Source organism: Theropithecus gelada, chromosome 1, assembly GCF_003255815.1.
Source record: "Theropithecus gelada isolate Dixy chromosome 1, Tgel_1.0, whole genome shotgun sequence".
Lineage (NCBI taxonomy): Eukaryota > Metazoa > Chordata > Mammalia > Primates > Cercopithecidae > Theropithecus > Theropithecus gelada.
Genome location: NC_037668.1, coordinates 155,205,389 through 155,232,798, shown reverse-complemented (window position 1 = coordinate 155,232,798; position 27,410 = coordinate 155,205,389). Strand labels below are relative to the sequence as shown.

Here is a 27,410-nt window from a genome sequence, read left to right as displayed (position 1 = left end):
ACAGAAAAAACAGATCATTTAGTATCACATACTGCTCTGAGAGCTGCTGGCTCTTACAAACTGGGGACACAATAAAACAGTAGCATGTCAGTGACCAGGTGTCACATAGAGCTTTGGGGACACTGCACACACCTATCCCTTCCTCTAACCCCCTAGGATCTCCATAGGCACATTCAAAATCTTGGGTAGTGTTGGATATTCTTTCTTCAATCACTGTGGGACTGGAACTCCTGTGGTATCTATATTTTTGTTCATTCATTCATTCAGTCACTCATTTGTTGATCCAGGTGACTGCACTTAGCATTCATGTGCCCTGCATCGACACAGTAATGGGAAGGAACATGATGGGAAATGTGAGATGGATGACCTGGTTTCTAGTCTTTTCTAATCCCCGTCTCTTCCTACTCTGAAGCTGGAGCAGTCATTTAGCCTCTGAGCCTCAATCTCATCATTTGGAAAATGGAAGTAATAAATCCTCTTCCTTTCTCATGAGATTGTTCTGATAGTCAAACAAGATAATCTATCTATGTTAAGTGATTTTGTGAAAATTGTAGCATTTTGAAAGTTGAAGTATTTTTTGCTGTTTTTAGTCTACGTTAATTTTTCTCACTCTCATTAATGATGTGGGGCTAATATTTTAAGCACATATGTCAAAATCTGGACTTATGAGAGTATATCAGATAATCACTCCATTTTAACAAAAGATACTTCCCAGAGTGATTAACTAGGCAACCATTTAAGCAAGTGTGCTTAAAAACAGATTTACAGTAAAAATGAAAACAAGTTCATACCTAACTTTTTTTTTTTTTTTTTTTTTTTTTTTTTTTTTTTTTTTTTTGAGACGGAGTCTTGCTCTGTCGCCCAGGCTGGAGTGCCGTGGCCAGATCTCAGCTCACTGCAAGCTCCGCCTCCCAGGTTCATGCCATTCTCCCGCCTCAGCCTCCCGAGTACCTAACTTTTTGGGGACCTGGCAAGTGTAAAAACAGAATCTAATTCCATTTATCATTTCTTTGGGGACAGCTAGTATCAGTTATGGATGTTGGAGGTAAATAAATATTCATTTGTTCTGTAAGTTTTACAGTGATTTGAAAAACATTGAGGAAGGAGATCATATGATTAGAAACTAGCTGGGTTTCCATGCTTTTGCACATGTGGTTCTCCTGATATGATTATCCTCTTTCCCCTTGGTGGCTGTTAAAGTCTTGTACAAGAAGTAGAAACTCTGTTCAGTGGTTGGTTTTTCTGTGTACAGCTTTAAGAGACCCTGATGGATCAAATTAATTACTTTCTGCTTTGACCCAAGTTATATTTCTTCTATGTATTTCCATAAATAGCTTTTCTCACTGAATGTATTTTTGGAAAACATAAAAAATATAGAAAAATATAGAAATTAGAAAATACTTCTTGATTTTACTCCCTGATATTAACATTTTACTGTATTTCCTTCTCATCTTTTGTTCCACGCATATTTTTGCACAGGTTATTTCTTGTTTCATGCTGTATTGTAATTGCATGTTTACACATCTATGTCCTGTATGAGAATTTAACATATTGAGGGCAGGGTTTATTTTTTAATATTTGTCTATAAAGCTTATTTGACAGATGTTACTCAACTAAATGTAGAGCCAAACTGGTAACAAAAGAGCAAAAAGAAAAATACGTTGAAGACAGAAATCCCATGGGACATTTTAAGCCCCTCTTTGTTATCCGAATAGTTGAAGAAGCTGTCAGAGTATCCACTGGATGTAGCTAATCTGCACTTTATGCCCTGGGTATCTGATACATGTGTGTCTCGGAAAACCTTCATTATGTTGTGTCAGTCCTAATGCTAAGTTTACATTAGAGATGTTCTTTTTCCTACTGCTCATTAACTGCTTGCTTTGATTACCAATGAGATTTACCTGGTGTTCATTGGTTCTCAACTCCCCTTTATGGCACAGCTGCTCTACCTGAAGAAGAGGTCGCCTTCCCAGAGCCCGCTAGGATTCTCAGATGAAGGTGGCTGCTGGCCAGCAGCTGCAATAGGACTGGACGATGTCCCTGCTGGCCACTCAGAGGTTGTTCTCTCCTTTTGATTTTGTAGAGAAGGTGGTACAAGACAGAAAACGAGTACTACCTGCTGCAGTTCACGCTGACTGTTCGCTGCCTCTACTACACCAGCTTCAGCCTGGAGCTCTGCTGGCAGCAGCTGCCTGCTGCATCGACCTCCTACTCCTTTCCCTGGATGCTGGCCTATGTCTTTTATTATCCAGTCTTCCACAATGGGCCCATCCTCAGCTTCCCGGAGTTCATCAAACAGGTAGAGCCCGCTGGGGATGGGATTGGGATTCTGTAGATTAAGCCTTTGTCACTGTTGCTCTGGGCTTCTCTGACTCTTGAGTCATTTCATTCAGAGATGCCCACAGATTGACAACACTATTAGTTCTCATGAGGTTTTATGGAATAGATGAAATGCATATGAGAAATGAGCCTTTAAAGTTTGGCCCCTCAGATATGTTAGCTCTAGGGGGTCCCACCTTGATTTTCAGTGAACTCTGGCAACCAGGATTAATGAGGGGGGCACAACGAGGAGTTTGGGAGTTGGTATCCAATGTGGCGAAGTCCCAAGGAAAGAAAAAAATTTGATTATGATGCTATTACTTGAAGGAATAGAAAAGGAAACTGTCTAAGCTGTTGCTTGGCAAATAATATGTTTCCTTTTATATTCACAAGCTGCTTAAGAAATAGTCCTGCCATAGCCTGGGAGCTGTTCAGGGTGACCTAGATGTGAGAACAGAGTGGAGTTGAAGTAAGTTCGAAGGCAATGGTGTGTGTTCAGGACTGGATTCCCCTTTGAGCCCAGGCCCCTGCCTGCTTTCCTTGGACAGCATCCTTGTCTGAAATGCCATGTTAAACTACCTTTGTTGTTCCCCCCTACTTCGCTTTTCCCCCTTGCTTACAACTTTCTTTTTTTTCTGCCTCCTCAACCTACCTCTAGTTTCATGGAGCGTAATTGCTAAGTTAATTCACATAAGAAATTAGTAATTGACAATGCCTAAAACAGTGTTTCTCAAGGGATCTTCTACCCCCTACCACCAAAACAAAACAATCCTCATAGAGGAGGGAATAACATGTACGTGCATACACACACATGCATGCACACGCACAACACACACCCACACATATGCACACACCTGAAAGTGCAGGGCAAGCAGCAGTGTTGCACATTTCTGGGCAGCAACATGAAAGATGCTCCCTGAAAAAGAAGAGAGGGTTCTTAGAAATCATATTTTGTCCTCAAAGTTCCATTGAATTATGCATTGTATTAAAGAATACATTTTTGCATTATAACAATAACATAATGTTCTAAAATTTCCAGTGAAAGTATGTAACTTTTTATATCTCTAGAAATCTGTAAGTGAAATTGATATTCTAGACAGATATGTTTAGTCTGTGGTTTCTCATACCTCGGTTTGGGATTGTTCTTTTGTCATGAAGGAATTTAAGATCTGCGTTTGAAATTGTGTTTGAAATTATTGTGTAAAAGAGATGGTTTAATGATGGCAGCTGATCTTCTAACTCAATGATTTGCAAAGTGTAGTTCCCGGACCAGCAGCGTCAGTATCACCAGAGAACTTGTTAGAAATACAAATTCTCAGGTCCTCTCCAACCTCCTAAATCAGAACCTGTAGGGTTAGAACCCAGGAAGGTGGTTTAACAGGCTCTTCAGGAGGAGGGTGGGAGTAAAGGTAGGGTGGGCACAGCATAGGGTGGGTTCCTCTCTTTTACAATCTCCTTACCTTTGTGAGTATTTGAATTATTCCCAGTTTGCCAGCCAATAACTTTTGGACCAAACATCCACACACAGACACCCCTTTCCTGAGGATGGCTGGTAATTTTCAAAGAAACATAAACTAAATCCATTAGGAGGAAACAGATTATTTCCCCAACTTCTTCTTATATATAAGCTTTGCCCTGTATGCTCTGCACTTTATTATTATGCAAAATATCTGTTCCTGTTATTTCTCATCTCCTTTTTCTTCTTTTTTTGAGACAGAGTCTTACTCTGTCACCCAGGCTGGAGTGCAGTGGTGCAATCTCAGCTTACTGCAACCTCTACCTCCTGGGTTCAAGTGATTCCCGTGTCTCAGCCTCCTGAGTAGCTGGATTACAGGCATGCGCCAGCAAGTCCAGCTAATTTTTTGTATTTTTAGTAGAGACCGGGTTTTGCTATGTTTCCCAGGCTTGCCTCTAACTCCTGAGGTCAGGCAGTCTGCCCTCAGCCTCCCAAAGTGCTAGGATTACAGGCTTGAGCCACCACGCCCGGCCCCCTTTTCCAATTGTGCCTTTTAGGGTCTAGTAAGAATATTAGAGGCCTCTAGTAGGGTCCTGTGTCACACAGAGGCATGCTTTAAGATTATTTCCCACCTAAATCCTTAGCCAAGGGCTCTCATTCTCTTGAGTCTCAGTCTGGGGAAGTGAAGGGGCAGGTTGCTTCCTATAGGGGCCGGGTATAGACACTCTGGGTTTTATCCATGTCTTTTCCTTCCCCCCCCCCTCTTTTTTTTAACCTGTTCCAAAACAATAGCAATTGCTGACAGCAGGGAACTCGAAAGGGCAAATTAAAACCTCTATGTTTTGGGGAGTATTCATAGAACAGTCATTCTAGAAAAGGATAAATGTTCAGTAAGATATAGGGCAAATTTAAAAAGCCAGGAGGTTTCTGCACTTGCTGAAAGTGGCTGTGGGAAACTTCCCTTCTATGGAGAAGGGGGCTCTAAAGGGGGAGGGGGTTAAACCTAAAAGGTTATCTTGTAGTGAAAGGGTTCTTTCAGAGAAGCCAAGAAGGAAAAGGCTGGGAGGTGGGGAAAGAAAGCTAGTTGGAAGAACTTGTAAGTTAGATTTGCTCTGAATGAATGCTTGAATGAATGCATGCATGAAATGCCTTCAGCTATAAGGATTGGAAATATTGAAATGCATGGTTCTTAGACTGGCAGGTCAATGCCTAAAAATAACGTAGAGCAGGAGAATGACGCTGCACCACCAGGGGGCAGCAGTGCCCCATCGTGGAAACCAACCCCAGCGGGAAATCTTCACCTAGTATCTGCAAACACCTAACGATCAAATGACAATGTTAGTTTTAGGCATACCCCTGGAGAACGTATCTTCCACCCAATTTACATACACAAAATGAGGGAGGTATAGAAGAGGTGTCTTCTGCAATGTAAAGCGTATGAAATTTGCATAATTAGTCACGAACAGGTAAAAATTTGCCTCAGCGCCTTAACTTGAAGGCTATTTCTGGTGGCATTTAGAGTTTTAGGAACATGGGCCCGATTTGATTTTCTCTCATGTTTCTGTGGCACTCGGATACCAAGTCAGCGGTGAGGCAGGGATCCTGAGGGACTTAGGGAAGGGAAGGACATGGTGTTTACTTACTTAGCCTGGAGCCTGGGGCCGGTACATCTTGAAGAGGTTGACTGGTGTGGTGTAGGCACTGGGGAGAGGAGCAGCCTTAGTGTGGCAGGCCAGGGACTCTTCCTTGCTGGGCACTGTGCTCTCCCACCTTAGAGAAGCTAGTGGTCAAATAGGGAATTTGGCATGGAGGTTAAGAGCAAAGGTCCTGGAGCCCACCCTCCAGGGTTCGAATCCCTGCTCTGCTTTGGCTTGAGAGTGCTTGCTGAGTTATTTACCTTATTTATGCCTCAGTCTTCTTATCAGTGAAATGGGAAGAATAATAGTGCCTCCCTCAAGATTGCTGTGAGGATTAAATAATTGTGTATAGGTAATGTGGTTTGACAGGTTAATACTATAAAGTGTTAATTCTTACTCTTATTATTTGAGACAGAGTCTGGCTCAGTTACTCAGGCTGGAGTGCAGTGGCACAACTTCAGCTTTCCGCAACCTCCAGCTCCTGGTATCAAGTGATTCTCATGCCTCAGCCTCCCAGGTAGCTGGAATTATAGGTGTGCACCAACACACCCAGCTCATTTTTGTATTTTTAGTAGAGACGGTTTCACCATGTTGGCCAGGCTGGTCTCGAACTCCTGACTTTAGGTGATCTGCCCGTCTCGGCCTCCTAAAGTGCTGGTGTTACAGGTGTGAGCCACCATGCTCGGTCTCTTACTTTTATTATTGTGATTATTGGCCAGAAAGCATGCGGTAGGGTAGTTTAGGTCAGAAGGGAGACCCTGGGTATCCAGTCTGGTAGGCAGGCACAGCAGCAGGGGACACTGGGCCATGGCCATGCTTGGGCTCAGAAGAGGCCAGTGTGCTGGTTCCATCTATTTGAAGAGAGACCCAGGCAATTGCTGCGGGAACAGGGATGGGGACAGTCCCAGAGTTGCTGGGACTGGCAAGAGCTGTGCAAGGCAGTCAGTGTCCCAGAAGCTTTGTTTAGTATTTGGCATGGGCTCCTGGAATCATGCGAATTGTAATAAAATATACTAGCTGATCATTTAGTCTGAGCCAGGCTTTATACAATTCTAACTTCAAATTTTTGAGATGGTCTCACTCTGATACCCAGGTTGGAGTGCAATGGTGCAATCATAGCTCACTGTAGCTTTGGCCTCCCGAGCTCAAGTGATCCTCCCACCTCAGCCTCCTGAGTAGCTGGGACTATAGGTATGCATCACCACACTTGGCTAATTAAAAAAAAATACTTTTCTAGAGATGAGGTCTTGCTATGTTGCCCAGGCTGGTCTCAAACTCCTGGCCTCAAGTGATCCTCTTGCTTCGGCCTCCCAAAGTGCTGGGGTTACAGGCACACACCATTGTGCCTGGCCATTCTAGCTTGTTTATTCCTCACAACCTATGAGAGAGATACTGTCATGACCACTTTATGGACAGGGAAACAGAGACAAAGAGAGGCTATTGCAATGCAGATAGGGTGAAAGGAATCAAGACATGGGCCTTATTGTGCTGACTTGGTGTGTGAGAGGAGTTAGAGGGGGATGGAGTGTCGCCTGGTGGACATGCAGGTCTGGAGGCTCAAGCTGGCTGGACCAAGTACCAGTCTTGGCAGCAGCAACACCTGGAGGCCCCACTTGCTGTTCCAGGAGAGCTCACTGGACGTCACTGGCCTTGGTCTGGATGGCTAGGGGGGGCGGGAGTAATGTGGGTCTGATTAGGGAATGATTTGTTAGGAGTAGGGGTATGGTCTGTGACCAGTATAAAGGACTAAAACAACTGCCACAAGGCCTCCTAGACCCAAGCAAAGAGAAGCCAATAAGTTAGTGGCCCAGGTGGCCCCATTGAATATCTGGCTCTGGGGAGGGCTTTTGTTTTGTGCTCACAAACATATGTATTATTCGCGTGTGAAGAAAAAGAACCCTTTAGCTTTGAGAACTGTCATCTTTAATCATCAGAATATATTTGGAAGAGAAAGACGTCGCTATTCCTTTTTATGCAATTTGCATGAAATGAGGTTTTAAAATATAATGCATTTTGAAATGCACTTTGCAGATGAGTTAATGTGTATTTTTTAGTGATGCTTGAACTTCGCAATTTCCATGGTAGCAGTTTCCAGTGGTCTTAAGGTTGGCAGTCCCCTAGGTTTGAAATGTCTCAAATGAAGTACTTTGCATGCAGGCAAGAGAGCTGCCCTGCACATTAGATGGGCTGTATATGGGCTGTCTGTTCTTCCTGCTGGGTCGAAAAGGGACAAATTTTGGACTTTTTTTTTTTTTTTTTTTTTTTTTTTTTTTTGAGACGGAGTCTCGCTGTGTGGACCAGGATGGAGTGCAGTGCCGCAACCTCAGCTCACTGCAACCTCCAACTCCTGGGTTTACGCCATTCTCCTGCCTCAGTCTCTCAAGTAGCGGGGACTATAGGTGCCTGCCACCAGGCCTGGCTAATTTTTTTTAATTTTTTAGTAGAGACGAGGTTTCACTGTGTTAGCCAGGATGGTCTCGATCTTCTGACCTTGTGATCGCCCTCCTTGGCCTCCCAAAGTGCTGGGATTACAGGCATGAGCCACCATGCCTGGCCGGATTTTTTAAACAAAAGACAGTCAATTAGATTGCACATGTAAATGGACTGTAATAATGATATGACTCTAAAGAATCATGAAAAACCTTTTTTTATTTTTTTTATTTTTTTTTCAGGTGAAAGCAAATAGAAAGTTGGATTGTTTTTCTTTTGCTATGTTTATTTGTACGATTTTTTTTTAAAATTTAGATGGAGTCTCACTCTGTCGCTCAGGCTAGAGTGCAGTGACTCAATCTCAGCTCACTGCAACCTCCACCTCCCAGGTTCAAGCGATTCTCCTGCCTCAGCCTCCTGAGTAGCTGGGATTGCAGGCACATGCTACCACACATGGCTAATTTTTGTATTTTTAGTAGAGACAGGGTTTGACCATGTTGGCCAGGCTGGTCTTGAACTCCTGACCTCAAGTGATCCGCCTGCCTTGGCCTCCCAAAGTGCTGCCATTACAGGCATGAGCCACCATGCCTGGTTTATTTGTGCAATTAATAAACATTTATGTTGCTCAGAGCAAGGAGGCAGTTAGCACCAGAAAGGGAGTGTTGCAGAGAAAAGTCTAGCCCTTTTGGTCCTGTAGTGACATGTAATTATGCCTTATTAAACCTGGTAGGGAAGTTTTAGCTTGTGGAAACTAGGGAAGTCATTATTAGGAAGGCAACATCTGACAAAATGTACCTCATGATTTTTCTTAATTAAGATATTTGTGTCATTTTAGAAACTATGTAGTTTGAGGAGGGAAAGGAAGCCTTTAATTGACCTTGAAACGTGATTGCCTGGAACTGAGAGGTGATTGGGTGTTAGTGGTATTTTCTTGATTGTCATGGGGGCTGTTGGTTCTGGCCTGTTGGCTCCCTTCCAGTCCAGCTGCTATCTCTCCACTCCTTGGGATGGGGCTCCATACCCAACACTGCTTGGAAGCCTGAGGTGCAGTCCTGGCCTTCAGGGGACCTGAGCTTGGGGTAGGTTGTGCTGAACAGCCTGTGGGCCATATGCACAGTTGCTTATTTTGAAACTGTAGAAATATGGCTGTGGGTGAAGATTATCTGCTGTCAACACTGCTTTTGAGGCCATTATCGCGTTCAGCTAGAAGACTTGCTTCTCTCCAAGAGTTTGGGCAGGTTGGGCACACTGATTTATACCTGTAATCCCAGTGCTTTGGGAGGCTGAGGTAGGAGGATCACTTGAGGCCAGGAGTTTGAGACCAGCCTGGGCAACATGGTGAAACTCAGCTCTACAAAAAATAAAAAAATCAGCCGGGCATGGTGGTACATGCCTGTAGTCCCAGCTACTGGGGAGGCTGAGGCAGGAGGATCGCTTGAGCCCAGGAGATCAAGGCTACCATGAGGTAGGGTCACATCATTGTATTCCAGCTTAGGCAATAGAGTGACAGCCTGTGTCATAAAGAAAAGAGTCTGGGTGCCAGGAAAGACCTGTCCATTGGTCTACAGTGATTTTGCTGCCTCTACATGTCTTAACCTTGGTGTGAACTCCTCTAGCCTCTACAGACTAATGGATAGTATATGTCTTAGTCCATTCAGACTGCTATAACAAAATATCATAAACTGGATGGCTTCTAAGCATCAAACATTTATTTCTGACAGTTCTAGAGGCTGGGAAGTCCAAGATCAAGACACTGGCAGATTTGATGTCTGGTAAGGGCCTGCTTCCTGGTTCACAGGCTGGTATCTGTCACTGTGTGCTTTTGTGGTGGAAGGGGTCTAACTCTTCAGCATCTCTTTTGTAAGGGCACTATTCCCAACCATGAAGAATGCCCTCATGACCTAATTACTTCCTAAAGACCCCATCTCCTAGTACCATTACCTTGGGTGTTAGGATTTCAACATAGGAATTTTTGGAGGGATGTAAACATTCAATTTATAACATTCTGCCCCTGCCACCTGAAAATTAATATCCTCCTTACATGCAAAATATACTCATTCCATCCTGATAGCCCCAATAGTATTAACTTGTTCCAGCACCAGCTCAAGTGTCTGAAATCCAAAGTCTCCTTTAAATATCATCTAAGTCAGATGTGTGTAATACTCAAGGTATGATTCATCCTAATGCAAATTCCCCTTCAGCTATGAGCCTGTGAAATCAAGCTCTGTGCACCCAAATACAATGGTGAGACAGGCATAGGATGGACACTCCAATTCCAAAAGGTAGAAATCAGAAAGAAGAAAGGAGTAAAAGCTCCCGAGGAAGTCCAAAACCTTAAGGCTCAGGAATCATCATTTTTGGCTCATTACTCTGCCCTCCAGGCCCACGAGGGTGGAGGTTTTACCTTCCAGACACACTGGGGTGCCTTCTGGACACATGGTGGCAGGGAGGGGGGTTGTGGCTCTGCCTTCATGGGGGCTTTGTGCCTCCTGCCAATTGCCCAGGCCAGAATCTTGAGCTGGTGGCTCTACTGGTCTGGGGTCATGAGAGCAGTGCCACCTGCATGGCTCTGCTGGACCCTGCCTTTGTGCAGTTATTTGTCTGGGCCCCATGGCTCTGTAGGCATTGTTAGAAATCTAGGTGGAGGCAGCCACACCCCCTTACAGCTTCGCTGGTTGCAGTGCCAACTACACTGCACTGGGGCCCACAGAAGCCACTCTTGGGGCAGCCAAGGAGTTTGATGATGGGGAGTGGGGAGCAGAGCCCACAGTGTGAGGCAGGACTGGGCAGTGACATCCCCTCCTTTGCATCTGCAATTGCTCTGTCCCCCAGGCCTTTGCACTCTGGCCTGTGATGATGGTGGCAGCACAGAGGGTCAAAATATTCACAATATTATAATGTTACATTACTTTTTCTCTGACTGAAAAGAACCAATTTTAATTGTAAAACATAACTAAAATCTCGCCATCCAAAGATTACCATTGTTGGCATTTGGTGTATATCTTTTCAGCCTTTCATTATTTTATGCACATTGAACAAAAATAGTTTTCATGACTGAATTCCCTTTGGAATCACTCTTCCATTGTCTTGGACAGGAGGTCCTGGCTTCTGTTTAAACAGCTGACTAACCTTATCAGGTGGTTGTTTGGCCACATTCTCAATGTTCTCTCCTGAAGAGGCTTTCTCATTCTTTATAGTATGGAAAAGCTGAGAGTTTTCCAGATCTTTAAGTTCTGCTTCCCTTTTGATTAACAATTTTGTCTTTAAATCACTTTTCTCCTCTACTGTTTTACTATAAACAGTCAAGAGGAGCCAAGCTGCACCTTCAACACTTTGCTTAGAAATGGCTTTAGCTAAATATCCAATTTCATTACTCACAAATTCTGCCTTCCACGAAACACTAGGATATGAACACAATTCAGCCAACTTCTTTGCTGGTTCATAACAGGATTGCTTTTCTTTCAGTTTTCAATACCATATTTCTCTTGTCTAAGAAATCATCAGATGGCCTTTACCATGCATATTTCCACCAACATTCTGTTCACTACTGCTTAGCTCTTCTCTAAGAATATTGAGGCTTTCTCTACAGCTCTTCTCCTTTCCTTCTGAGCCCTTGCCAAAATTTCTCTTAAAGATCCATTTACAGCAATGTAGACTTCTTAAAGCATGCACCTCCAAACTCTTCCAGCCTCTCTCCATTACCCCTTCCAAACTAATTACATATTTTTGGGTGTTTGTTAAAGCAGCACTCCCACTCTTGGTACTGATTTTTGGCCGTAGTCCATTTGGGCTGCTGTAACAAAATAGTATAAACTGGTTGGCTTATAAACAACATAAATGTATTGCTTACAGTTCTAGAGGCTGGGAATTCCATGATCAATGAGCTGGCAGATTCCGTGTCTGATGAGGGCCTGCTTCCTTGTTCATAGATTGGCACCTTCTCACTGTCTTCACATGGTAGAAGGAACTAGCTAACTCTCTGGGGTTTCCTTGATGAGAGCACTAATCCTAATCATGAAGGCTTTACTCTCATGACCTAATCACTTCTCAAAGGCCCCACATCCTAGTACCATCTCCTTGGGGGTTAGGATTTCAACATATGAATTTTAGGGGGACACAAACATGCAGACCAGAGCAGTGTGTTTGTAATCATTTCTTCTTTTGCTAGTGGTTATTAGGTCAAAATGAATTTGCTTTGGAGAGCTGGAAAAGGGTTGAGAATGAACAAAGAAGAACTCAGTACATAGCTATAAAAAACAAAAAAACAAAAAAACCTAAGAGTGAAGGGAGAAGGAAAGGAGAAATAAAAATTAGTCTAGCATAAAACACCTGGAGAAGAATACTCACTCATAGAGGATGCTGGGCTTCCTGGCAGAAGTTCCGATGCCAGGCATTTGGAGAAACAGGATGAAGAAATAGAGGGGTCTTGAGGACATTGGCCTCACTAACAGAGAGGGTCCAAATATTCACAATATTGTAAGGTCACATTACTTTTTCTCTGATTTAAAAAAGAACCAATTTGGCCGGGTGCGGTAGCTCACACTTGTAATCCCATTGCTTTGGGAGGCCAAGGTGGGTGGATCGTTGGAGGTCAGGAGTTTGAGACCAGCCTGGCCAATTTGGAGAAACCCTGTCTCTACTACAAATACAAAAAATAGCCAGGTGTGGTGGTGGTACGTGCCTGTAATCCCAGCTACTTGGGAGGCTAAGGCACAGGAATCGCTTGAACCTGAGAGGCAGAGGTTGGGGTGAGCTGAGATTGTGCCACTGCACTCCAGCCTGGGTGACAGAGTGAAACTGTGTCTTAAAAAAAAAAAATTAATTGTCAAAAAATAACTAAACTCTCACCATCCAAAGATGACCACTGTTGACATTTGGTGTATATCTTTCCTGCCTTGGATTATTTTATGCACATTGAATAAAAATAGTTTTCATGACTATATAATATTGAGGTACACACATGCACTTAACCAACACCCTAGTGTTGGACATTTGGGTTATTTCCTTTTAACTTCTTGTTTATTAACACAAACGTGAATGATCTGGCAGGTCGATGTTTCCACACTGAGGATTTAGTGATTGACTGGCTTGTAACAGATCTGCTGCCATAGACTTTGTAGGGTCTCTCAGAGCATGCATGCTTGGGGTAAGGATTCAAGTGAAAACCATCCTCAGTTTATGCCCAGAAAGGGGTCTGCCTGGGGTCACTAGTGCATCTTTAATTGCAGTTAGGTCTGATCAATACCAGTCTGCAAATACCCAAGGATACCCAGTCTTCCCTCTTGGAGAACTCAGGTTCTGCTTCCTGTCAATACTAACCAGATGAATTCTCCAAAGCAGTTACTGTTGTTTCTTAACAATGCAGATTGGTATGACTGCATAAAATATCTTCCTGAAGTGAACCAAGGGAAACAAAAGGCAAAAGGGAAATTCCTGTTAGTTTTGCCAATTTTTTCCTTTTTTTTTTTTTTCTGAGACAGAGTCTCTCTCTGTCACCCAGGGTGGAGTGCAGTGGTATAGTCTAGGCTCATTGCAATCTCTGCCTCCCAGGTTAAAATGATTCTCCTGCCTCAGCCTCTTGGATAGCTGGGATTACAGGTGTGTGCCACCACATTCAGCTAATTTTTGTATTTTTAATAGAGATGGGGTTTCACCATGTCAGCCAGGCTGGTCTCGAACTCCTGACCTCAGGTGATCCACCTGCCTCCGCCTCCCAAAGTACTGGGATTATAGATGTGAGCCACCACCATACCCAGCCTAATTTACATTTTAAAAGTTAAACCAACAAGCTTTCCTGGGCATAGTTAACCAAGCAGATGGCAAAAGGGAGAAAGCTGTTTGTGCAGAAGATTGTAATGCCAATGAGCCGACCAAAATTTCTTAGCCTGGCTTCTTGTTGCGGGAGGACAGTTTGAGAGACTGGAAGTTTCTAACACTGGAAGTGTTAGAAAATGGAATAAAAATAAATCCCCTGCTGTGTAACTCTCTCTTCCCCACTGGGGGCAGTGCCTGCCACTCTCCTGGCTGCAGTGGGACCCACTGCACCCTGATGGTAGAGGAGAGAGAAGCTAAGGAGCTACCTCACAGAATGGGCCTTTGTGTCATGAGCCCTGGTAGTCAAATGCTAAAGCAAGCTCATTTCCTCCACCGGCTAATGTGTGCAGATGCAGCTTCGACATTTAGCATTAGTCTGTCCTCTGCATTTCAAGGGAGCTTTCAGTCTAATAAAATCTTGTCATTGTGAGATCCATAAAACTTACTGCTCTCTCTAGTTTTTCTGTATTTATATTTGTTTAGTGGTATAAGGCTGAATGAAGTGGAATTCACTTCACATTTTCCGGCATGTTTATGAATTCTAGAATCTATGTGTTTTAAGTTATTGTGCATCTCTAAACAACAGGCAGTGAGGTGAGACCACAAAACCAGGCTTTAAAATTTTTCATCTGTGTTGTCCACATGTATTGAGTATGCCCTCAGTAGCTTCTATCTGTATCTGTGAATAATCAAAACATCCCTTTCTTGCCTTTGGTGTTTGGCTCTGAGCTGTCTCCTAATGCTGCCCTGTAGCTGGTTGTCTGGGACATCACATGGGAAGGATGGGAAGACACACATTGAAGTGGTTAATGATGGATACTAACTACCAAGTAGCCAGGGCTTCTTGTATGCCAGTCACTGTACCTAGTACTTCACATACTTCATCATATTTAATCATCACAACAATGTTTTTTTACTTTATGTTTGAGGAAACCCAGACTCTGAAAGGTTAAGTAACTTGCTCAGGATCACACGGCTGCGTAGTCTGTGGTAGAATTTGATCTTGATCCTCTGACTCTAAAGTTCATTTTTTAAAGAAGAAAATTCCTTTTCTAATAACATCAAAAAGAACAAAATATTCAGGAATAACTTTAATCAGAGAGGTACAAGACTTGTACACTGGACACTACACACATTGCTGAAAGAAATTTAAAGAAGACCTGATAAATGGAAAAACAGCCCGAGTTTATGGAGTGAAAGACTCAATATTGTTTTGATGACAAAACTACCCAAAGTGATTTATTTTACTTTTTCTTTGTTTTGTTTTTTAGACGGAGTCTCACTGTGTCGCCCAGGCTAGAATGCAGTGGTGTGATCTTGGCTCACTGCAACCTCTGTCTCCCGGGTTCAAGCAATTCTCCTGCCTCAGCCTCCTGAGTAGCTGGGATTACAGGCATGTGCCACACCATGCCTGGCTAATTTTTGTATTTTTAGTAGAGATGGGGTTTCACCATAGTGGCCAGGCTGGTCTTGAACTCCTGACCTCAGGTGATCTGCCCACCTGGGCCTCCCAAAATCCTGGGATTACAGGTGTGAGCCACCGTGACCCACCTTATTTTATGTTTTCTAAAGTCTGTATTCTTAACTGTTATGCTCTGCTGCCTACTAGGCAAGAGACTTGTTCCACATATTGTCTGCCATGTTTCGAAAACAACTTAGGGTGAAATGACACTCCCACACATCATTTTCCCTTGCTCTCAGCCCCTGTCTTTTTCTCTGTCTCTTCTACCAGTCCTGTGTCTCTTTTTGACTGGGCCCTGCTTTTACCAGCCTCAGACATGAGTAGGTGATGGAAGAATTCAGGCAGGGTGGCGCCTGTAGCCTAAAGAAACTCCAAATTCCCAGTGGGGAAAATACACCGTGTGCTGCCCTTCCACTTGGGTTTTCCCAGGGCTGATGCTGGAGTGGAGGGATCAGTGCAGAGCGTGGCTTCGGTTCTTGGCACTAGGCTAGCTTGTTGACCCCCATCCCCCATTCTTATTTTGAGACAGTGTTCAAGCTCAGATATGATTCTTCCACCCAAGAATGTTGAGTGTTCCCAAGACAAGCCAAACCAACCCTCTGTCAGCCGGCATAGCAATAATGTTTGTGGGAAGTTTATGAAAAATCTTATCGAGGGGACTGTTTTAGAAATCAATCACCGTCTAATGACCTCTTTTGTTTCCACTTTAGATGCAGCAGCAGGAGCATGAATCCCTGAAGGCCAACCTGTGTGTCCTGGCCCTGGGGCTGGGCCGCCTTTTTTGCTGGTGGTGGCTGGCCGAGCTGATGGCTCACCTGATGTACGTGCATGCCATCTACAGCAGCATCCCCCTCCTGGAGGCTGTCTCTGGTTGGACGTTAGGTAATTGTGGGAATCACTAACAGTGGGATGAGCCCCAATAGTCAGTTAGCATCAGAGTGGAGCTGGAGTGGGGGTGAGGAGCTGGAGTCGGGGTGAGGGGGTGAGCAGCTGCCTAGAGCAAACCTTCTTTATTATTATTATTTAACCTACTCCTCTTGTGGCCAAGATTATGCACGTGAGAAGTGGTTGATGTGGTTGACGTGATTGACGGAAGTGAGAGCTGTGCTTATAATCTGGGAACCAAGAATGGTGGCATTCTCCTCTGTAATGGGATCCTACTGAGCTTAGCTGGGTCCACATCTTCACAGATAGCCAGCATTGCGTTTAGCCGTAGAAAGCAGGAGTTGCTGGGGGCAGCTTTGAGTTCATTCTAAGAGGGAATGCTCCAAGATTGAGTTGTTCCACAGTCTTCCTTGTTCTTTGTGCATAGGGTATAAAAGAATACGAGGCTGGTTGTGGTGGCTCATGCCTGTAATCCAGGCACTTTGGGAGGCTGAAGCGGGCAGATCACTTGAGGTCAGGAGTTTGAGACCAGTCTGGCCAAGATGGTGAAATCATGTCTCTACTAAAAGTACAAAAATTAGCCAGGTGTGGTGAGAGACACCTGTAATCCCAGCTACTCGAGAAACTGAGGCAGGAGAATCACTTGAATCTGGGAGGTGGAGTTTGCAGTAAGCCAAGGTCATGCCACCACACTCCAGCCTAGGTGACAAAGCGTGACTCTGTCTCAAAAAAGAATGAGTTTGAGGTTCACACAGTCGTAGGTTTGAGTTTCAGCTTCACCAATGACTGATGGGTAACCTTGGCAGTTTACTTAACCTCTGAGCTCCAGCACCCTCATCTGTAAAACAGGGAGACTTAGCTTTGTGGAATAATAGGAGGATATTAGAAAGTGCCGCACATTGAGGGTATACCTTGTAAAGTGTCTGGGGGATAGAATAAAGGGTGTGTGTGTATTTCCCTCTGTAGATCCCCTTTTCTTATCTACCCTTTCCTGTGTGTCTGCCAGGGAGGTGGCATGGAAGTCTTATTTCCTCCGCAGGGCTAGTCTCCAGTATAGGATTTGTCTGTGGAGAAACCACTGTTCTTTATTCCTCTGGCCAAAACAGCAGAGCCCACGCCCGTTTCTGAATAAAATCTCTTCACTTCCTTGTTCTCTCTTTTTTTGAGGACTCCCGCAGTGACTGACTTCTGCCTGTGCTCTGACCTCCAGCCTGTAGCTCCAATAACTGTGTGATCCTCAGGCAGATTAAGCTGTTTCCTGCTGAGGGCAAGAGTACAAGCCCGACTCCCTCCTTATCTGTTTAACATTTCATAGATCTTCCTAAACAAATCTTGATTGTTCTTGGTATCACACGTACTTAATCAGGATGTTTCCAAGGAAGAAACCTTTAAGATGGAAAAAATGCTAAGCTATTTTAATGATAGTCTCTTTCTTCAAAACAAAATTTTTTATAGTTTGGGGTTGCTTAATATTGTAAGGTTTTAATGATACAATTAGACAAACAATATGATTAAATGATAGCTTATACTAAGTCAGATCCCAGTTGTACGGGATACAAACTAAGGGACTGTTTCAGCGTGAGAGTTTTTAAACTACAAGTAATGGAAGACACAATTCAAAATGGCGCTTAAACAATAAGGAAAAGTTATTCCATATAACAATGATACCTAAGTTCAGCACTAGGGGTAGTAAATTATGTGACTCTGATGGCACCAACACACCTTTTGTATGTCTACCATTCAGCTTAAACTAACCAGAATCTTAGAAGCCCTTAGTTTGTGCTCCTAATCCCATCAGCCTCTGTCACCCTTTCTGAAAAGGTAACCTGAATATTGTATTTATCCTTTTCTTTTTTTTCGTCATACTTTTACCACAGTTAAAATTGCATGTGTTAACACCTCTTCATATGAATAGATTCATACTTGGTATGTATGTTCTATGACTTGATTTTCTTGTTTAACATGTTTTTGAGAAATATTCATGTTAACATGTAACTAGGTACCACTTATTTTCACTGCTGTATAGCATTCCAGTGTATCCATAAAGAAGAAGTTATTTGTCCATTCTACACATAGAAGGACATTTGAGTTTTTTTACAGGGTTTTGCTGTTCCATATAATGCCATTTCTGTGTCTCTTGGAGCTCACGTGTAAGGGTTTCCCGGTAGGGCTATAACTTTCAAACTCTTTGGCACATTATCCACAGTAAGAAATACATTTTGTATTACAGGTGTGTGCATGAGTGTATGCATGTCTGTGTCTGTGTGTAAACTCTCACAAAGTCATACTTTACCTTGAACCACCTGCAATGTATACTGGCTGATATTTTCTGTTCCATATTATTCTATTTTAAAATATTCTATTTTAAAATCCCTGAATTGGATGAGTCACTATCCAGAGTTTGTCAAACATTGCTTGAATATATCTATGTCTATATATCTATATCTGGAAATAAGTATCATGGGTAGTATATATGTTCAGATTTATAACATAAATTATTTTTTAAATTGGCTAAACCAATTTATGCTCTTCTTGGCAGTGTATGAGGGTTTCCCTTGCTTGAAATTCTCACCAACACTTGATACTACTCAAAGCAATTTGTAGATTTAATACAATCCCTATCAGTGACATTCTTCACAGAGAAAAAAAAAAAACTAAAATTTGTGTGGAACCAGAAAAGAACCGGAATAGCCAAAGCAATTCTGAGCAAAAAAAAAAAAACAAAGCTGGAGTCAGAACACTGCCACACCTCAAAATATACTACAAAGCTGTAGTAACCAAAACATCATGGTACTGGCATAAAAACAGGCATGTAGATCAATATAAAAGAATAGAGAACCCGGAAATTAATTCACATATCTTTTAATTTTGAAAATCTGGTGGTTGTGAATTTTATCTCATGGTTTTAATTTGCCTTTCCTTGGTTACTAATAAATTTGAGCATCTTTTCATAGGCTTAAAGGATTTTATTATATTATTTCTTATTTATTTTTGAGACAGTCCCACTCTGTCACCCAGGCTGGAGTATGGGTGATCTCAACTCACTGCAACTTCCACCTCTTGAGTTGAAGCAATTCTTATACCTCAGCCTTCCAAGTAGCTGAGATTACAGGCGTGCACCACCATACTCAGCTAATTTTTGTATTTTTAGTACAGACAGGGTTTCACCATGTTGGCCAGGCTGGTCTTGATCTCCTGACCTCAAGTGATCCACCCACCTCAGCCTCCCAAATTCCTGAGCTTACATCTATGAGCCCCTGTGCCTGGCCTGGTATATCATTTCTAATGAATAACTGTTGATAACTTTTGCCCATTTTTCTAATGGGATTTCTGTCTTTTTCTTATGGATTCATAAAATTTATTCTATATTATTTGAAAAAAGTCATATGTGTAGTTGCAAATATTGACATCTTTTGGTTTGTGGTTTGACTTCTAATGTTTGTATGTTGTCTTGATGAACAGGCTTTATTTTAATGCAGTTGCATTTAGACATTTTTATTTATCATTTTTACTTTTTTGGGTCTTTCAAAAATATAAATAAAAATAATTAGGTAATTCTCTATTTTCTTCTAAAACTTTTAAAGTTAAAAAAATCTTTGGTTATTATGGACATTTGCATCATAGACTGATAAAATATAAACCATCCAAAATAATTTTTTTTTAAATTGACAAATAATAACTATACATACTCATGGAGTACATGGTGATGTTTTGGTACATACAATGTATGGTGATCAGATCAGGGTAATTAGCATATCCATCATCACAAACATTTATCATTTCTTTGTGTTGGGAACATTCAGTATTTTCCTTCTAGCTATTTGAAACTGTGTAATATATAATTAACGCTAGTCATCCTACAGTGCTATAGAACACTACAACTTATTCCTTCTACCTACTGTAGTTTTGTATCTTTTAACAAACCTCTCCCTATCCCTCCCTTTCCAGCTTCTAGTATTTTCTCTTTGGTTTTTTCACTTCTGTATGAACATTTATTAGCTTCCACCTATGAGTGAGAACATGTGGTGTTAACTTTTTGTTTCTAGCTTATTTCACTTAACAGAATGTCCCCCAGTTCCATCTTTGTTGCCTCAAATGATAAAATTTCATTCTTTTTTATGGTGGTATGGTATTCCATGGTGTAAAAATACCACATTTTCTGTTTCTTTTTTTTTTTTTTTTTGAGACAGAGTCTCGTCCCGTCGCCCAGGCTGGAGTGCAGTGGTGTGACCTCGGCTTACTGCAACCTCCGCCTCTTGGTTTCAAGTGATTCTCTTGCCTCAGCCTCCTCAGTAGCTGGAACTACGGGTGCCTGCCACCACACCTGGTTAATTTTTATATTTTTGGTAGAGATGGGGTTTTACCACATTGGCCTGGTATTACATTTTGAGGGTGAGAGGTGGGGGTCTGGTTCAATTCTTCTGCATTTGGGTATCCAGTTTTCTCAGTACCATTTGTTGAACAGACTGTCCTTTCCTTAATGAGTGTTTTTGGCAGCTTTGTCAAAAATCAGTTGGCTTAGATAGTGGATTAATTTCTGGGTTCTCTATTCTTTTATATTCATCTATGTGCCTGTTTCTATGCAAGTACCATGTTGTTTTGGTTACTACAGTTTTGTAGTATATTTTGAGGTCTGGCAGTGTTCTGACTCCAGCTTTGTTCTTTTTGCTCAGAATTGCTTTGGCTACTCAGGATCTTTTGTGGTTCCACACAAATTTTAGGGTTTTTTTTTTTCTCTATTTTTGTGAAGAATGTTACTGGTATTTTGATAGGAATTGTATTAAATCTATAAATTGCTTTGAGTAATATTGTCATTTTAACAATATTCTTTCAATCCATGAGCATGGGATGTTTTTCCATTTGTTTGTATCCTCTTCAATGTTTGTATTTCTTTCATCAGTGTTTTGCAGTTTTCCTTGTGAAGGTTTTCACCGCCTTAGTTAAATTTACTCCTAGTTATTTTACTTTTTTGTAGCTATTGGAAGTGGAATTGCCTTCTTGATTTCTTTAGTTCACTGTTTGTGTATAGAAATGATACTGATTTTTGTCTAATTGTACCCTGCAGCTTTACTGAATTTGTTTATCAATTCAAATAGTTTTTTTTGGTAGAGTCTTTAGGTTTTTCTTTCTTTCTTTCTTTCTTTTTTTTAACTCTAAGTTCAGGGGTACATGTGCAGGTTTATTACATAGGAAATTTGTGCCATGGTTTATTTTTTTTTTGTACAGATATTTCATCACCCAGCTATTAAGCTGAGTACCCATTAGTTATTTTTCCTGATCTTCTCCCTCCTCCCACCGTCCACCCCATGATAGGCCCCAGTGCATGTTGTTCTCTTCTATGCCTCCAGCTCCAACCATGTCCCTGCAAAGGACATTATATTGTTCTATTTTATGGCTGCATAGTATTCCATGGTGTATATGTACCACATTTTCTTTATCCAGGCTGGGCATTGTTGATGGGCATTTAGGTTGATTCCATGTTTTTGCTATTGTGAATAGTGTTGCAATGAACATACACATGAGTGTGTCTTTATAATAACACTATTTATATTCCTCTCAGTATATACCCAGTAATGGGATTGCTGGGTCAAATGGTATTTCTGTCTTTAGGTCTTTCAGGAATTGCCACACTGTCTTCTATAATGGTTGAACTAATTTACACTCCTACCAACAGTGTATAAGTGTTCCTGTTTCTCCACAATCTGGCCAGCATCTGTTATTTTTGGACTTTTTAGTAACAGCCATTCTGACTGGCATGAGATGGGATCTCATCGTGGTTTTGATTTGCATTTCTCTAATGATCAGTGATGTTGAGCTTTTTTTTCACATGATTGTTGGCCACATGTATGTCTTCTTTTGAAAAGACTTTATGTCCTTTGCCTATTACTTAATGAAATTGTTTATTTTTTTCTTGTAAATTTGCTTAAGTTCTTTGAGATGCTAGATATTAGACCTTTGTCAGATGCCTAGTTTGCAAAAATTTTCTCCCATTTTGTAGATTGTCTGTTTACTCTGTTGATAGTTTGTTTTGCTGTGCAGAAGCTCTTTAATTAGATCCCATTTGTCAATTTTGCTTTTGTTGCAATTGCTTTTGGCATCTTCGTCATGAAGTCTTTGCCCATGCTTGTGTCCCAAATGGTATTGCCTAGATTGTCTTCCAGGGTTTTTATAGTTTTGGGTTTTACATTTCTGTCTTTAATCTATCTTGGGTTAATTTTTGTATGTACTATAAGGAAGGGGTCCAGTTTTAGTCTTCTGCATATGGCTAGCCAGTTATCCCAGCACCATTTATTGAATAGGGAATTATTTCCCCATTGCTTGTTTTCGCCAGATTTGTTGAAGTTCATATAGTTGTATGTGTGTGGCCTTATTTCTGGATTCTCTGTTCTGTTTCATCAGTCTATGTGTTGGTTTTTGTATCAGTATCATGCTGTTTTGGTTACTATAGCCCGTTAGTGTAGTTTGAAGTCAAGTAGCATGATGCCTCCAGCTTTGTTCTGTTTGCTTAAGATTGCCTTGGATATATGGGCTCTTCTTTGGTTCCATATGAATTTTAAAATAGTTTTTTCTAGCTTGGTGAAGAATGTCAATGGTAGTTTAATAAGAATAGCATTGAATCTGTAAATTGCTTTGAGCAGTATGGCCATTTTCACAATATTGATTCTTCCCATCCATGAACATGGAATGTTTTCCCATTTGTTTTGTATCATCTCTGGTTTCTTTGAGCGGTGGGTTGTAGTTATCCTTGTAGCTATCTTTCACTTGCCTAGTTAGCTGCATTGCTAGGTATTTTATTATTTTTGTGGCAGTTGTAAATGGTAGTTTGTTGCTGATTTGGCTCTCAGCTTGACTGTTGTTGGTGTATACGTATGCTAGTGATTTTTGCACATTGATTCTGTATCCTGCGGCTCTGCTGAAGTTATCAGCTTATGAAGCTTTTGGGCTGAGATGATGGCATTTTCTCAACATGGATCATGTCATCTACAAACAGGGGTAGTTTTACTTCCTTTAATACCTAGTTTATTGAGAGTGTTTAACCATGAATGGATGTTGTATTTTATTGAAAGCTTTTTCTGCATCTATCGAGATAATCGTGGTTTTTTTCTTTAGTTCTGTTTTTGTAATAAATTACATTTATTGATTTACATATGTTGAGTCAACCTTGTGTCCCAGGGATAAAGCCTACTTGATTGTGGTGGATAAGCTTTTTAGTGCAGTGGTGGATTCGGTTTGCCAGTGTTTTGTTGAGGATTTTTGCATTGATGTTTGCAAGGACATTGGCCTGAAGTTTTCTTTTTTTGTATCTCTGCCAGGTTTTGGTATCAGGATGATGCTGGCCTCATAGAATGAGTTAGGTAGGAATCTCTCCTCCTCAATTTTTTGGAATAGTTTCAGTAGGAATGGTACCAGCTCTTTTTTGTACATCTGGTAGAATTTAGCTGTGAAGCCATCTGGTCCTGGGCTTTTTTGGTTGGTAAGCTATTTATTACTGCTTCAATTTCAGAGCTTCTTATTGGTCTGTTCAGGAATTCAGTTCTTTTCCTGGTTCTGTCTTGGGAGGGTGTATGTGTCCTGGAAATGATAACTTTCTTCTAGATTTTCTAGTTTGACATATTCATAATATTCTCTGATGGTTGTTTGTACTTCTGTGGGGTCAGTGGTAATATCCCCTTTGTTTCTTATTGTGTTCATTTGAATCTTCTCTCTTTTCTTTATTAGTCTAGCTAGTGGTCTATTTATTAATTTTTTTAAAAAAACCAATTCCTGGATTCACTGACCTTTCAAGTCTCTAATCCCTTTAGTGCAGCTCTGATTTTGGTTATTTCTCGTCTTCTGCTAGCTTTGGGTTTGGTTTGTTCTTGGTTCTTTAGTTCTTTTAGTTTTGATGTTAGGTTATTAACTTGAGATCTTTCTAACTTTTTGTTGTAGTCATTTAGTGCTATAACTTTCCCTCTTAACGTTGCCTTAGCTGTATCCCAGAGACTCTGGTATGTTGTATTTTTATTCTGGTTAGTTTGAAAGAACTTGCTCATTTTGCCTTAATTTCATCATTTGCCCAAAAGTAATTCAGGAGCAGGTCATTCAATTTCCATGTAATTATATGATTTTGTAGTGCCAGCTACTCAGGCTGAGATGGGAGAATCACTTGAGCCCAGGAGGTCAAGGCTGCGGTGAGCTATGATCGCACCACTGCACTTCAGCAGCCTGGGCAACAGAGTGAGACTCTGTCCTCCACTCCGCGCCCCCCGCCAAAAGAAAAACCTTCATAGATTAAAGTGGTTAATTATTTTTAGCTACAATACCTATCATATCACCTATGAAATCATAGGTGATATGGCATACTTAAACTTTCCCCAATTCTTATGAGAAATTTTAAATATCTAGAATGTTTGAAGGAATTATGTAACAAACACAATGGATCCACCGTGTAGATCCAACAATTGTTAATTTTTGCCCCCAAGTAACATTCTCCTACCTAACTACAATTACATATCACACTTGAAAATAGTACTTTTCTAATACCTAATATCTAGTCTATCTTCACATTTTCCTAGTTGTCTCCAAATATATTTTAAAGTTATTTTTGTCAACTGAGAATCAGCCAAATGCATCATTTGGTTTCATGTCTATTAGTCTACTTCAATCTAGAATAGTTCAACCATGTTTTAAAATGATAAGACTTTTTGAGGAGTCCAGACCTATTGTCTTTTAAAATGTCCCACACGCTGGATTTGATTTTTTTAAATTGCCTTGTTCTTAAATTTGTTCTTCTATCCTGTCTGTTTCTGTAAATTGAAACTTAGATGTAGATCATCTAGAGTCTTGATTTAATAAAACAATTTTTTTGCAAAAATAACTTAATATAGAATGCCCTGTGTTTCGTGTTGTATCTGTGGGGTGCATATAATGTCAGGTGGCCCCCTCTGTTTGCATCACAAAGTTAAATCACCTGCATATGGTGGTGGCGCCCCATCTCTCTCTTCTGAAGGTACATTTATCCCTTTGCAATTAGCAAGCAATATGTGGGATGTTAATTCAGTGCTATCTGAGTATCTTGTTCCCCAATAACCTGGAAAATAGTGTTAGTGAATAGTTTTAACATTTTTTGATGAAACTTGCCTGAATCAGTTTTTTGAGTAGGAGTTTGAAATGCTGATTTTCCAAATCTATCATTATACCTGCATTTGATAGCTGGCATTCTTCTGTAAAGAAGACTTTTCCATCATAAACTGGAGCTGACTACAGTTTCTCATAAAAAGCCAGGGCAAATGTGTAATCGTTCCTCTTTAAACTTCATTTTATAGAATAAGAAGTTCAGTGAAATATTCTCCTTCAATAGTAGTGTCAAATAATTTTATATTTTACAATTCAATGTAGTAATTTTCCTTTTGGATGCTAAAATTGTCCCAAATTTGGTCAGGCTGGCTTCTGTGTTCTCTTGACGAGCCTTTATTTGACTCTGAAAGTTTCCTTAGTTTCTGGAACTGAAAGATACTCCAGTGCTCATCTTATATTTTCCTTAGCCCTGTATTGGAATCAGCCAAATCTTCAAAGGAGCCTTCGTTCCTTTTAGTTGGGGAATTATATTTGGGAGCCGAGATCCGAGTCTGTCCATTACTACAGGGGTGCTATTGTTTGGAGGCCTGAAAATTTCCAGTGAGTAGACTGGGGAATATGTTTTTACAAAAACATGAGTTTTGTAAAATGTGAGTTCATACTGAGATTTTAAATTCAGATTTAACATTACTATGTGTTTTCTTAGCAACTTTGATTTTATACTTGTGCCTTTTTTCTTTATTAATGAAGATCATAGTTTCTAACTACATGAGCATATTATTTGTGGTGACACTATGAGTAGTTTCAAAATTATAATACTCAACATTTTGACTAAAAATCACTGAATGACATTTAAGAATCATTTCAGTTCTTTTTTTCTCTTAGAGTCGAGGTAGATACTGAGTGCTCTGTATTCAAAAGCCATTTGAAATAATGCTTTTTAATGTGTGTTCATATTGCTGATTTGATATTTGGTTAAATTCTTCTAAATTTGAATGTCTTTTTATCAGTCCTATTTTTTATTTTTATAAGTTCTTTTTGATGCCTTTTTGTATCTGTGAGGTCTTATAGTTTATTTTCCTTGCATATTCTTTCAAGTTTACTTATGTTTTCAAACATGATAAATATGTTTATCTTATATTCTATAGCTCGTAATTCTACATCTGCAATCTTTGTTAGTCTGATTATCCATTTTACTTCTGTCAGTTCTCACCCATATTTTGGGATGTTTGATTGTGAGCCCATGTTAATTGCTGCTTTGTCCTTGGGAATTCTTTGGTGTCTGTGTTTGGAATACATTCATCCAGAGAATATTTAGGTTTATTTCTGCCAGGTGCTTGGAGTTATTACCAACGTGGTGCCACTTACATTTCTGGCTTGGGATTCTGAGGGGACACACCGGCAATGGGAATTTTGAGCTTTGGAAATCTGAATTTGTGTGGGCTCTCACCCTGATCTCCTATGTGTATGGGCTCCCAGGACCGCCGCCTGTCCCCACACGTGGCTTGTGGAAAACAAAGCCTAGGTCCTTGCAGCCTGGCAGGTTTTACCAGGGTAAAGACAAGCACCACCGCTCACCCATTTTTCAGCTCTTGCTTTATATGTATATGTTTGGTCTCCAAGGACTTTTCCAAATAGCTCAAGCATATATTTTAAAATGATGCTTTTACATATTTCATTTAACATTTCTTAGGTGTTCTCCATTGGCATGATTTTCAAGATGGGACAGTCTGTTATATTGCCAGAAATGGAAATTCCCCTATACCTCTTTTTAAGAGGGAAGAAATCTCCCAAGAAACATCTCCAGCAGCTTCCCCCTTTATGCACCTTGTAGCTGTAACTGCATCATCTGGGTCATATGCCCATATTATAATCATCCCATGATTAGTTGTAACCAGGAATTTCTTTCAGGTTACTATGGGGAAGAGGTTGGACACTGGAATGAAATTCCCTTTCCAATGGCAAGGACTGGGGGAAGAGAGTTGTTTGAGAGGCAGCCAGTACTTTGTATTAGGGCAAATACTTCTGAATACAAAGTTGCAGTGTAGTGTTTCAAATTGGAAAATTTGAAAAGTAGTATAATAGGCAGCCAAGAAAATAGAAGATTTAAATTTTATAATTGTTTTATTCCACTCTTAAAACAATTAATTTGAGGCTTATGATTTGCAGAGTGACCAAATATCCCATTTTGCAGTCCTATTTTATATCTGTTGTCCTGACATCATTATAATAGTTCCTTTCATTCTCAAAAGTGTCACTGAAAAGTGAGCATCCATGGATTTTGGTATCTGTAGGGGTTCTGGGAACCAATTCCCCAGGGATACAGAGGACAACTATATAGTTAGATGCG

The 27,410-nt window shown here is 40.9% G+C and overlaps 1 protein-coding gene across 8 annotated transcripts in view; it reads left to right on the top strand.

The window, feature by feature from the left end:
• The window catches only part of HHAT (hedgehog acyltransferase), a 345,552-nt gene that overhangs the window by 78,001 nt on the left and 240,141 nt on the right, over positions 1–27,410 (top strand). For 7 of the 8 annotated variants that reach the window (XM_025389791.1, XM_025389780.1, XM_025389730.1 and 4 more), the window contains 2 exons: positions 2,084–2,299; positions 15,829–16,000. In XM_025389791.1, coding sequence (XP_025245576.1) covers positions 2,084–2,299; positions 15,829–16,000 — 388 coding nt within the window. The remainder of the gene's footprint in view (positions 1–2,083; positions 2,300–15,828; positions 16,001–27,410) is intronic. The other variant, XM_025389801.1, reaches the window with a different exon arrangement.